The sequence below is a fragment of the Odocoileus virginianus genome, chromosome 5 (genome assembly GCF_023699985.2).
Source record: "Odocoileus virginianus isolate 20LAN1187 ecotype Illinois chromosome 5, Ovbor_1.2, whole genome shotgun sequence".
Classification (NCBI taxonomy): Eukaryota; Metazoa; Chordata; class Mammalia; order Artiodactyla; family Cervidae; genus Odocoileus; species Odocoileus virginianus.
Window position 1 is genome coordinate 3,727,428 of NC_069678.1, and position 14,109 is coordinate 3,741,536.

General features: G+C 36.8%; 1 protein-coding gene across 4 annotated transcripts in view; it reads left to right on the plus strand.

The window, feature by feature from the left end:
- Nucleotides 1-14,109, plus strand: part of GDAP2 (ganglioside induced differentiation associated protein 2) — a 67,548-nt gene that overhangs the window by 8,028 nt on the left and 45,411 nt on the right. For all 4 annotated transcript variants that reach the window (XM_070467231.1, XM_070467234.1, XM_070467233.1 and 1 more), the window contains exons 2-5: nt 1,283-1,525; nt 3,182-3,321; nt 11,670-11,823; nt 12,217-12,305. In XM_070467231.1, coding sequence (XP_070323332.1) covers nt 1,350-1,525; nt 3,182-3,321; nt 11,670-11,823; nt 12,217-12,305 — 559 coding nt within the window. In that variant the 5' untranslated portion in view covers nt 1,283-1,349. The remainder of the gene's footprint in view (nt 1-1,282; nt 1,526-3,181; nt 3,322-11,669; nt 11,824-12,216; nt 12,306-14,109) is intronic.

Consider the following 14,109-nt stretch of genomic DNA (forward strand, 5'->3'; position numbering starts at 1 on the left):
GTAGCTAGAGTAATCTTTTCAAATATTATTTACACTAAGTCATTATCTTTACAGGGACCTTCTAATAGCTTGCCCTTATTTGTGTTAAGATCTAAACCTCTTATCATGACTTACAGACTGATTCATCTGACCTTCCCTTGCTCACCAAGTTCATCACCTGCTACTCATTATCTAGCTCATTCTACTCTAGCCAGACCAGCCTCCACACTCTTCCTGGAACAGAGTACCTTCCCTCCTGCCCTTTTGCCCTTTGTACTTGCTATTGCCTTGGTCTGGCACACCCCCTAGAGCTGTACATGGCTTGCTGTCTCACTTTATTTAGCTCTCTGCTCAAATATCACCTTTTTCCTCATAATACTTATTGCCATCAACCATTCTGTTAGATACCTGCTTGCTTGCTTGCTTGCTTGCTTGCTTGTTTTTCATGTCCTTTCAAGGAAACATGAGCTCTCTAAGGGACTGCTTAGCAGGGACTGCTCTATCTTATTCACCGGTGTGTCCCCAGTGACTAAAACAATGCTTGACACCTAACAGATGCTTCCAAAGATTTATTGAATGAGTGAATCTACCGTTTTACTGAAACAGCTGTTTGACTTACTGGCAAATGAAGTGTCCTTTTCTCATGTTAAATTTCCCATGAGCTCTCTGTGGTACTTGACGCTGCGTGTATTCCTGTCACTCTTTTTTTAATTTCTACATTTCTGGACAGCCAACCTCCTACCACATCAGTGTCTCATACCCTATATTCTCTAAATCATCAGATCCTGTTAAGGCTTCCTTCATGTGTTGCCTCACAAATCTATGCTTTCCTCTCCTCCTCTACATAGTTCAGACCTTTGTTATCTCTTACTTACCTGATTGCAGTAACCTCCCTTCTTCTCACCCTCCACATTAGACTGAACTCTAAGTTGTACATATTATTTGTCTTTGTATCTTTTGCAACATCTAACACTCCCCTCACCCTGCAGTAGCAGACACTCAAAGAATGTTGAGTGAATAGTCCTGTGTTTCTGGAAAGTAGAGCTGGTGGGCCATGTGATTATTTAAATGACTAATTCTTTGCAAATAATTAATGCTTAAATAATCTCTCTTTCTTTCTGTGTTTAAGAAAACAGTAGTAATTCATTGTTGTACATTTGATTTTTTAATGGACTATGTAAGTGACTATAATCACACAATGTCCTATTGGAGCATTTCACAGTAGAGTTTTGTTTTTTGCTCTAGTAGAAGTAAAGTAGTATCTATGCTTCTCTATTTAAATGATTCTTTCTTTTCTCTTAAGCTAAAGTCTCCAGTGAATATTGAATTGCTGAGAAATTTGGGAAAAGACAAGCTGAAGTTTCCATTCCATGGATCCCTTGGGTGCACCTTCCCAGTTTGTGGATGTGGATACACTGCCAAGCTGGGGGAACTCTTGTGAAGATCAGTTAAATGCTTCTGAGATTGCAGCTGAAACATACCAGGAAGAGACTATTAGATCACCTTTTCTTTATAATAAGGATATCAATGGAAAAGTGGTTCTTTGGTAATTCCTTGTTTAAATCATATCATGATATAATACTCTCATAATTTCTTCTAAATTCTTTTTTTCATAATTTTTTCTAAACTCTTTTTGTAAAGCCTCTCATTATTAAAATATTACTTTTCATATACATTTACAGCTTTACTGAGACATAAGTGATATACAATAAACTGCACTTAGAGTGTACAGATTGTTAAATTTTGACATGCATACACCTGTGATCCAGTCATCAGAATCAAGATAGTAAATATATTTATCACCCCCAAAAGTTTTTTGTGTATCTCTTGGTAATCCCTTTCTCCCACTCCTCCCTGCTTCTACATCCCCAAGCACCCATTCATATTTCTGTCACTATAGATTAGTTTGCATTTTCTATAAATGGAATCACGTACTTTTTTTTTAGTCTCGCCTCTTTCATTCAGCATAATTATTTGAGAATTGAGCTATAGTGTCGCATGTATTGGTAGTAGTAGGACACTTCTCTTTATAAAAAACTTTTTAAGAGCTCTTTTTAGAAAAGCTTCAGTGAGATGGAATTCATATATCATGCATGCATGCTCAGTCACTTCAGTCATGTCCGACTCTTTGCAATCCTATGGACTGTAGTCCACCAGGCTCTTCTGTTCATGGGATTTTCCAGGCAAGAATCCTGGAGTGGGTTTGCCATGCCCTCCTCCAGGCGATCTTCCCAACCCAGGGATCGAACTCACATCTCCTGCATTGCAGGTGCATTCTTTACCCACTGAGCCAACTGGGAAGCCCCAATTCACATATTATACAATTCACTAATTTAGCTTGTACAAGTCAGTGGTTTTCAGTACATTCACAAAGTTGTGCACCCATCACCATGGACAGTTTTCATCAACCCAAAGTCCTGCACCCATTAGCTGTCACTCCCTGTCTTATACACATCTCTTAAGAAAGAAGAAAAAGAATGGCATAATGGTTTTGTGAGTTTCAAGATTTTAGCACTTGTATTCAAGATCTGATATGGTATATTAGCCTTTCTGAGTCAGGAACAACTTTTTTTTTTTTTTTTTTACTATTGCTCAATCTTGTGAGCTAATAAATAAATGTACCCACCCCCAACTTTCTGCTCCAATAAACCACTAATCTACTTGTTATCTCTAGATTTGCCTATTCTGGACATTTAATAAATGGAATCAATTGTGATGTAGCATAATGTTCTTAAGATTCATCTGTGTTGTAGTATGAATCAGTTATTTATTCCTTTTTATAGCCAAGTAATATTCCATTGCATGGGTGTACCACATTTAGTTCATCAGTTAGGAGATAGACACCTGGGTTGTTTCCACTTTTTGGCTATTAGGAATAATGTTGCTATGTTTAAACTCTTTAAAAACCACCTACTTACAGCTCTGTAAGACTTCTGTTACGATGTAACAGGCATATGGAAGAAGCCAAGGAGTGACATGATAATTTTATGGGTTTCACAGTTGAAGCACTTTTCATTCAGGATCTGAGATGCCTTATTAGCCTTTCTGAATTAGGACAGCTTTTTAATATTGCTTAAGTTTGTGAACTAGTAAAACCAATGTTGTGAAGGCAGTGAAGACAGAATGTTTTGAAAGAATCAGAAACTAACATTCTTATCTGCCTCCTCTTCCCCACACTTGCTTTTAATTATTGTTTCCTCAGGAAAGGAGATGTGGCTTTACTGAACTGTACGGCTATTGTGAATACCAGCAATGAAAGTCTTACGGATAAGAATCCTGTGTCAGAAAGTATCTTCATGCTTGCAGGGCCTGATTTGAAGGAGGACCTCCAGAAACTTAGAGGTAAGTGAACTTTCTTAGGTCTATTAGTGCTTAGGAAGCATATATTTTGATGTTTGACAAAGTATGGTTTTCATCCTTTTGTTATTAAATTACGGCCTCTGATAAACCCACAATGTGTTAATGCTGAAACCTTTACTCAGTAAAACTCTGTTGTGTTCCTGAATTTTAAAATGACAGTTGTCATAGCCAGTTAGATCTTTGGTAACATTTTCTTGGCTGTATATGTCTTGCACTGATAAGCTTTATAAAACAACTGTGCTTTGTCTAAACTGAAGCTTTTTTAATTGACTTTTGATATTGACAGAGAAATTTTTACGTACCTTCTGGACATAAGAGCGTGACACTTTTGTAATGAAATTGAATTACTGGCAAAAAACCAAAGTGCATTTTAAGAGAAATACATTCTGGGTTAATTCTGTACTTGCTGTTTTTGTTTCTTTTAACCGGAATGTTGTTCTTCTGGGAATATTTCTTTGGAATTGGAAACAAGAGGAATCTTGTTTACTTTATTTGCAGTTATTTTCTTGATTTGCCAACCTGGCAACTTTTTGTTGTTGTTATTTGAGTGCAAAGAGAATATTATGAAATTTAGTCATCCCATTTTATAGAAAATATTTATGAAATAAAGCAATTTTTCTTAAAATGTAAACAACAAATCCCATCTATATAAAAGTCTTCATTTCTTAGACCACTGCCATTTAACACTGACTATTGGTTTCTAACCTAACAAAGATTAGAATTTGAACAGGAACATTTATAATATTGACCATGAAAGAAGGGATAGAGAGAGAAGAGTTAATTATCTTATCAAGAAACTAAATTTTGACCGTGACGGGGGAAGTTGGGGGAAAAGCCCTCAGTTTAACTAAAAGCATGATGCCATGAGAAACATGTAGAAATTGCAAAATGAATTAGGGATAAAACTAAGTTCTTTGAAAAGAGTAACAGAAACTGGTCTGGAAAAATTCCTGATGGCCTCTGTGTGTGTGTATGTGTGTATTCTCACTTACACCTTAAATCTGGACTTAAGACTTTAAAAAAAATAAAATGATGAAATTTAAGTTTACAAAATAAAAATTCAATTTTTAGCAGCATATCTTTGGAGAGTCTTCAAGCTGGGGTTCATATAACTCTGTCCTTGACTGACTATGTGACTTAAGACTAGTTACTCTGCCTCTGAGCATCAGTTTTCTTATCTCTAAAATGGGGATGATGATAGTAGTTCCTGATAATAATCCTTACCTCAGTTCCTGACACATAACGAGAGCTCAATGAATACGTGAAAATGGAAAAAATTATTATCATGAAAAATAAATTATGTAATGGATATTAAATGCTAGGCACATCCTAAGTGTTCAGTATTATATATGGTGCTAGCTACACTACTGAGTTGTATTGCTTAATGAATCAATGCCAACCTGGAGAAAGATTATCAGTGATGCTAAATACTTAAGTCTGTCCTCTTTTTAACCTTTTTAATAACAACTCAGTAAATGATTACAAAGTATGACTTACCGAATCTGTAGATGATAAAAATGGTAAGAGGAGTAACAAAGGAGAGACATTAGGTTATAGACTAAAGATTCTTAAATATCTGAACTGACTAGACGTATGAGCCAAAAAATGGAAAAATTGACAGGGATGAATATAAAAGTATTGCAGTAAGTTTAAAACGTTAATTACCCAAGTTCAGAATGGGAAAATGCAATCTAACAGCTTTTCTTAGGTGAGAATTTGCTATCTCAGTAAAATGGCACTATCATCATCCACTGCATTTTTCATGCAAAAATCTTCAGGGTTAACACTTTGCTCTTTCTTTTTCCCCACATGTCTGTCATTAAGCCCTAAATCAATCTTGAATCCTTCTGTGTTACCACTGCCTTCATCCTAGCCTGTGCTGCCATCATCCCCGTCTGGCTTATAGTCATTGCCTTCCTCACAACTGGTCTCCCTACATCCATTTTTTTTCTTAAATCTGTTTTCCACATACAGGAAGTATTTTCTTTTTAAATTGTAAATCCCATCTTATTGCTCCCCTGCTTCAGACCGTTTAGTGGCCTCTCATTACACTCAAAATAAAATCCTGACTCCTTATACTGGCCTCCAGGGGCTTGCAAGATCTCACGCACTTCCAGGGCCCCTTTTACCTTCCTCAGTGTGCTTGAACTAAACTGATCTGCTGCCTTGTCATCCAGCTCCTTTTCAGGTTTGCATGTACTATTAAGTCTTTGCTTACATCTCTTCCTCAAAGCACTGTTTTCTTTTACTTCAGAATTGATCATTCTACCCATGGTATAACTTCCAGCCTACAGTACTTCTCTTGGAGCTCTTAATTCTAATTTTATGAATTGTTTGTGTAATGATTATGTCCCCATTAAACTTTGAACTCCATGAGGACAGGAACTGTGTATCTTACTGTCCTCTGTGTTCCCAGTACCAAGAACAGTAAAGGCATCCTTTCAGTAGCTAATAAATAAATGAATAGACGTTCCCTGGGATTTTAACTTAAACTCAGAGGTGATAATACATCATTTCTACTGAAAACACTAACAGTATCAGATGCATCATTTTATAACATCACAAGTGAAGGTTTGTTATCAGCTTAAAATAGACAATTATATCTATAAGATGTTTTATGTAATCCTCATGATAACTACAAAGAAAGAACCTATGACAGATACACAAAAGATAATCAAAGCATACTAGTTAAAAAAAAAAACAATACAGTAAGAGAGGAATAAAGGATAAAGGACTTAAAAAGAAAACCCATAAAACAGTTAGCAAAATGACAATAATCACTTATTAATAATAATTTTAAATGCACAAGGGCTGAATTCTCCAACTAAAAGACACAGAGTAGCTGAAGGATTTAAAAAAAAAAAATTCCAACAATATGCTGTTTACAAGGGATTCACTGTAGCTTTAATGATACATACAGGCTGAAAGTGAAGAGACTAAAAAAAGATAATCCATGCAAATGGAAACCAAAAGAGAGTAGGCGTGGCTGTACTTATATGGGGTAAAATAGACTTCCTGTCAGAGTTGGTCAGAAGAGACAAGAGGTCACTGTATGGTGGTAAAAGGATCAATTCATCAAGAGGATATAAGAGTTGTAAATATGTGTGCATCCAGCATTGAAGCACCTATGTATCAAAGAGAAATATTAGTAGAACTGAATGGAAAAATAAGACAGCAATAGAGTAATAATTGAGGACATCAGTACCCTACTTTATAAACACTGGATAGATCATCCAGACAGAAAACTAGTAAGGAGACAGCAGGCCTGAATAACACTATGGTCCAAATGAACCTAACAGACATGTACAAAAAATATCAGAATACACATTCTTCTCAAGCATACATGGGACATTCTCTCTGGTAAATTATATTAGGCCACAAAGCAAATCTTACCAAATTTAAGAAGACTGAAATTATGCAAAGAATCTTTTCTGACCACAATGGTGTGAAACTAGAAATCAATAACAAAAGGAAAATGAAAAAAAAAAGTCCCAAGTATGTGGAAATTAAGCACCATACTTCTGAAAAACCATTGAATCAAAAGGGAAATCAGAAAGCTATCTTGAGACAAAGAAAATAAAACATGCCAAATTTATGGGATGTAAAAAAAAAAATTTTTAACCCATTTATAAGAGAAATTTATAGCAATAAATGCCTACATTAAGAGAAGAGAAGAAGCTGAAGTAGAACGGTTCTATGAAGACCTACAAGACCTTTTAGAACTAGCACCAAAAAAAAAGTTGTCCTTTTCATTATAGGGGACTGGAATGCAAAAGTAGGAAATCAACAGGCAAATTTGGCCTTGGAGTACAGAATGAAACAAGGCAAAGGCTAACAGACTTTTGCCAAGAGAATGCATTGGTCATAGCAAACACCCTCTTCCAACAACATGAGAGCAGATGCTACACATGGACATTACCAGGTGGTCAACACCAAAATCAGACTGATTATATTATTTGCAGCCGAAGATGGAGAAGCTCTATACAGTCAGCAAAAACCAGACAGGGAGCTGACTGGGGCTCAGATCATGAACTCCTTATTGCCAAATTCAGTCCCTTGGACTGCAAAGAGATCCAGCCAGTCCATCATAAAGGAGATCAGTCCTGGGTGTTCATTGGAAGGACTGATGTTGAAGCTGCAACTCCAATACTTTAGGTCACCTGATGTGAAGAGCTGACTCATTTGAAAAGACTCTGATGCTGGGAAAGATTGAGGGCAGGAGGAGAAGGGGACGACAGAGGATGAGATGGTTAGATGGCATCACCGACTCAATGGACATGAGTTTGGGTAAACTCTGGGAGTTGGTGATGGACAGGGAGGCCTGGTGTGCTGCAGTTCATGGGGTCGCAAAGATTCGGACACGACTGGGCGACTGAACTGAACTGAAAAAAACTAAACAATCTCACACAGCCTAATTTTAAGCCTCAAGGAATTAGGGAAAAAAAATCAGTCTAAACCTATAATTATCAAAGGGGGATGGAAATAATAAATATTAGAGCAGAAATAGAAAATAAACAGTTGAAAAAAGAAATAAAGAGTTGACTTTAAAAATAAAAAAAGGAGAAATGTTTATCCAGACTAACCAAAGAGGGGAAAAGGACTCAAACAAAATTCTAAATGCAAGTGGAGATGAGTATCACAGCTAACACTATAGAAAGACAAGGGATTATAAAAGACTAGTATGAACAGTTGTTTGCCAACATATTGGATAACCTAGAAAAAACATAACTTCCTAGTGAACATGCAGTTTACCAAGACTAAACCATGATGTAATAGAAAATCTGAATGGGCGAAAAGAATAAGGAGTTTAAATCAGCAATCAAAAACCTCCCAACAAAGATTACCCATGACCTGGTGGCTTCCCTGGTGAATTATACCATATATATATACATATAGAGAAGAATTAATTTCAGTTCTTTTCAAACTCGGTCAAAAAGTCGAGTGCATAGTTCCAAACTTGTTTTACGAGGCCTGAAAACAAAGCCAGACAAGGAAACTACAAGAAAAGAAAAATACAAGCCTATATACCTGATAAGTATAGATACAAAAACTCTCAACAGGATAGTAGCAAACCAAACACAGCAGCAATTTAATTATATCATCCTTTCAACAGATGAAGAAAAAGCATTTGACAAAATTCAGCACCTCTTTGATGATAAAAATTCTCAAAATATTTGATGTAGAGGAAACATACCTCAACATAGCCAGAACAGTTAGACAAGAAAATGAAACAAAAGGCATCCAAATCCAAAAGAAATAAAATTGTTACTGTAATATTGTTAATATCCACTCAAAGCCATCTATAGGTTCAGTACAATCCCTATCCAAACTCCCATGCTGTTTTTCACAGAAATAGATAAAACAATTCTAAAACCTTATGGGACTACAAATGACTCCAAATAGCCAAAGAAATCTTAAGAAAGAAGAGCAAAGGTTGAGGCAACACACTTCCTGGTTTCAAACTATACTACAAAGCTGTAATTATAAAACCAGTAACATCACTTGCCTTTGTCTGATGTAGTCCTTCATTTTTTGTGAGTAAATCCACCATAAGATTTGTGAGAATGGTGGAAGGGGGCAAAACTATTGAGATCTTACTTCTACCTTCAAACTTAATTGGTAGTTTGGATGGAAATAAAATTCTGGGTTAGAAATTATTTTCCAGACTTTTGAAGGCATTGCTCCATTGTTTTCTGTTTTCATTATTGCTCTTGAAAAATGTAATGTTATTATTCCAGATTCTTTGTATGTTACTGGTTTCTTTTCTGGAAACTTTTATGATCTCATCTTTATTTCTGATGTTCTTTTATTATAATTTAAGTGATGTGGTATGGTCTAGTTTGGTTATTCCATACGCTCTTTGAGTCTAGAAACTTACCTCTTTCCATTATAGGAAATTTCTTGTTTTATTTGTTTAATAATTTCCTTCCCTCTGTATTCTCTGTTATGTCTTTGAAGAAACCTGACTGAATCTGTACCTCCCGTTTCATCCTCCAAGTTTTATCTCTTGTCTTCCATCTGTTTATCTTCTGGTAGATTCCCTTAACTTTAACTTTGACTTGTCTATTGAACTTTTATGCCTGCTGTCATATTTTTCACTTAGCTATAATAATTAGATAAGTGCCTTTTCCTGTTCTCTGAATATTTCTTTTTTTAAATATAACCTTCTGCTTTTGTTTCAGATGTAGTGTTTTCTTTATCTCTCCAAGAGCAGTAATTATGGTGTTGGGAGTTTTTTTTTGCTCATTTTTAAATTTTCCTTCCCAATATTGTCTTTTTTTTTTCCCTGGCTGCTCTGAGTCTTTGTTATGGTGCATGGGCTTTATCTAGTTGTGGTACAAGGGCTTCTCGTTGCGGCATGTGGGCATAGTTGCTCCATGGCATGTGGGATCTTGGTTCCCTGACCAGGGATGAAATCAACGTCCCCTGCATTGGAAAGCAGATTCTTAACTACTGAACCACCAAGGAAGTCCCAACATTGTCTATGAAAGAGGGAGAGTGAAAAAGCTGTCTTAAATCCCAGCATTAAAAAACTAAGATCATGGCATCTGGTTCCATCACTTCATGGCAAATAGAAGGGGAAAAGTGGAAGCAGCGTCAGGTTTTATTTTCTTGGGCTCCAAAATCTCTGTGGACAAGGACTGCAGCCATGAAAATAAAAGACATTTGCCCCTTGGAAGGGAAGCTATGCAGACCTAGTCAGCGTGTTAAGAAGCAGAGACATCACTTTGCCAACAAAGATCAGTATATTCAGAGCTATGGTTTTTCCAGTAGCATTGTACAGGGGTGAGAGTTGGACCCTAAAGAAGGCTGAGCACCAAAGAATTGATGCTTTTGAATTGTGGTGCAGGAGAAGACTCTTGAGAGTCCCTTGGACTGCAGGAACATCAGACCAGCCCGTCCTAAAGGAAATCAGTCCTGAATATTCATTGGAAGGACTGATGCTGAAGTTTAAACTCCAATGCTTTGGCCACCTGATGCGAAGAGCCAACTCGTTGGAAAAGACCCTGATGCTGGGAAAGTTGAAGGCAAAAGGAGAAGGGGACAGCAGAGGATGAGATAGTTAGATAGCAACACTGATGCAATGGACATGGATTTGAGCAAACTCCAGGATAGAGTGGAAGACAGAGGAGCCTGGCTTTCTGCAGCCCATGGGGTTGTGAAGAGTTGGACACGGCTTAATAACTGAACAACAGAAACAGTTCCTCACTTCTAGTGATCCTCTAGTGTCAGCTTACTCAGTATGGAAGAATTGAGAAGCTGCTGGGAAGCTTTGTGTGCACAGGCAGGGGTCATTAATTGCTTGGTGGATCTTAAAGCAGATGATGAGCAGGAACCCTGTTGTTTCAGTGAGGAACCATCCCTAATTTATCAGAATCCATAGGCCCTTTGGTTTGAGCCTCTTAGTTTCCTGAAAGAGAATCGTCCAGGGGTATGAACATGAATGTCTGTGTTAGAAGCCAGTTAGGAGCAGAGATCTGGAGCTATTACTCTAAGTATAACACTTTAATGAAATCCCATCTTTTCAGCCGTGCCTGGGGTTCTGGAGTTCAGAAACTCTCTAGTTCAGTATCTCCTGAGAATAAACCTTCCTGTGTTGGTGGTAAAGAAATCATCACCTCGCTGTGCTGGCTGAGTGAGAGATTGTTGCAGATGGAATGTTTTTATACAGACTTTTAACTCACACTCTTTTTAGTCCCGCTTCACATTATAGCTTTAGAAGTTCTTAGGACCTCCAATTTCTGAGCCTTTCTAGTGTTCTTCAGTAATAACAGCAACAATAATATTAATAGCTAATTTCTGAATTCACTTTGCATATGTTAAAACTCATTTAATCCTGAGAATTAAGTACTACTAGTGTCTCTCTTATACAGGAAATTGGAGGCCAAACCTTTGTCCAAAGTGTCATAGCAGGAGCATGGTAGATTCAGGATTTGAATCAGACCAGTCTGTCTTCTCTCCAACACTGCCTTGCAGAGCACACCAGTTTGCTTCATACTGGTCATCCCATTTCTGCAAGCAGTTAGATTTCTCTGCTTTGCTTAATCAGTTGCTTCTAGTCCACTGACTTTATTCCTTCCAAAATTTTGATGGTGTTTTTTTCTGCTTCATGTTCTGTCCCACCCTCTTTGTCTCCATTTTTATACCTATTGTATTGCTTTACTGTCATTTGGTGATTAGAGACAAATGTTTGTGTTCAGTCATATTTTTAACTGAAATTTCTCAAAGTTCTTAATACTTTCTCTGTTTCATGCATCGTTCTGTTGGTTCGTTGTTGTTCTTGTTTTTCTGAACAACTCCGCGACTTACGTATTCTCCGTTATTCCCAGGCTGCCGGACCGGTGAAGCAAAATTGACCAAAGGGTTTAATCTAGCTGCCCGGTTCATCATTCATACGGTGGGACCTCAATACAAGAGCCGCTACCGCACCGCCGCTGAGAGCTCCCTGTACAGCTGCTACAGAAACGTTCTCCAGCTGGCGAAGTACGGCTGACCCAGCTCCTAGACGCAGCACGCCGTGTATTGTTAGAATGAGACCTAGCTTTGAAAGTCAGACTTTGAGGGATTTAGATAACTTAGGAGGGCCCTGAAAGTAGAATTCATCATCTTTTCAAACTTGACAGAATCAAAGGAGTGGATTTCGGTGACTTGAGAATTTAACCTGTTCCCATTTCACTTAATTCTCATTTTACTCAAAATGTATTTCCCCCAAATGGTGCAGTTAAGTTATATATTAATATAATTATTACATAGTGCAATTGGGTTAACTATGGCAGATTTGTTGAAGGGACAGGGAAGGAGAAATAAAGCTGCATTTTTTGTTTAGTTATTCTGAAGGTTTGCGGTATAATTTTTGTGTTTTCTGTTTGATTGCAGAGAGCAGTCCATGTCCTCTGTTGGATTCTGTGTCATCAACTCTGCAAAACGAGGTTACCCTTTAGAGGATGCAACACACATAGCACTTCGTAAGTAGTGTTGGAGAAACTATATAAATTAGCATAACATTTCCTAAGTAGGATGGGGAATGCTGTACATAAATTGAATTTAAAAAGAAAAGCTTTTTATCACTAGTTAAATAGTTATAGCTAAAGAAGGTTTGTTGATTAACTGATCATGGCACCCTGGAGGTTTGTATTGACAGATTGCAGAGCTCTCAGTTTACTTTCTAGGTTTGACATTTTAATCCATTTGAATAAAGGCTTAGAAAAGTTACCTATCAAGTTTGAAAAATGATACCAAGCTGAGACACATTTGGTATTCAAATGATAATTCAGAATAATCTTAGCAGATTGCAACAATGATGTCAAACAGATTTTATAATATCAGATTGATATAGCACTTTGCAGTTTAAACAGTATTTCACATGTGCTATTTAAATATAAAACCCTGCATTTAGGTTTTTAAAAGACTAGACTCAATCATTATGAGGCAGAATGTCATATATGTTAGGTGAAAATATGATACTCAACTCTAGGGAGTCCCTGATCTTACTGTCTTATACAGGTTCAGACCACATATCGAGTTTTGTATATAGTTCTCCATATCATATCTCATGAGTCTGACAAATTGGAGGGCAAACAATTTGACACATTAGTGGTATTTCTTCTGAAGAAGAACATGGTCTTAGCATGCATGGTACCCAGATATCTCAAGGAGTCTTGTGTGGACTTTTTTCTATGTGACATTTTTAGAGCAGTAGTTCTTAACCTTTTTGGAAGTCATCATAAGCTATAATAAGCACCTGATGAAAGAAAGCTGTGGACCCTTTCCCAGAGTAATGTACATACGTAGGACATTTATATGCTCTTTCAGGAAGTTCACACATCCATTTAAAGATTGTGGGTAAGATGTGCAACTTTACAGGATAGGTCTAAGACCAGGTGACGGAGAAGATTTGGTCCCACCTGAGATGGACTATCTGCAATAGAAAGGTATTTTAAGTGAATTTTTTGTCATTCAGAATGTTCACACAGAGGCTAAATGATCATTTTATTTGGGAAGGATACTATACGAGATCATTTTACAACCCCTTTCTATTTCTGGAATTTAAAGATGTATTATATTAAATTAAATATTAAAGTATTATATTCACCAAAAAATTACAGAAGTGTGTGAATGTATGAAATTATTATTACTATTACTAGGTTATATGTCTAGAATTTAGAGTGAGAGCATATTCAATCTTAAATGTATTTGATGATTAGTTATTTTGAAAACTAAAATTCTTCTTATTCAAGGATTTTATAGTAAATTGATATATTTTATAGTTACAGCTTATATACATTATACTTACATTAAGTTTCTTGAGGAGCAGAGATCGTTTCTTATCATCTGTGTGTTTCTAGTACTTTATAAATGGTTCTTGCTGAAGAAATACGTATCTTAAAAAGAGATAAAGAAATTCCATTTTATTTCTTCCATTAACCCTGAGCTTTAAATACTGTAGTATCTGTTTTACAAATAAAGAGGCTCAGAAATTTATCATGTTCTTAGAGTTATGCAACTCTAAGATATATACTCCTGGATATATTGGAACATATATCCAGGCCTTCTGACTCCCAAGTCTAGTAACCTGTGCCTTATACTACATAATTCATTATGCTTGAGTCAGGACTGCTCTGGTGGGAAACTGTGTTATGGCTAGCCTGCGTGTATTCTGAGTGATCCCTTACCAAAGCAGAGTTCCTGCCTCTGTGTAATTCCTCCTGGCAAGGCTTTTGGCAGGTTTCAACTGTCTCTGGTTTCACTTAACCTGTGCCCCGTATCTCA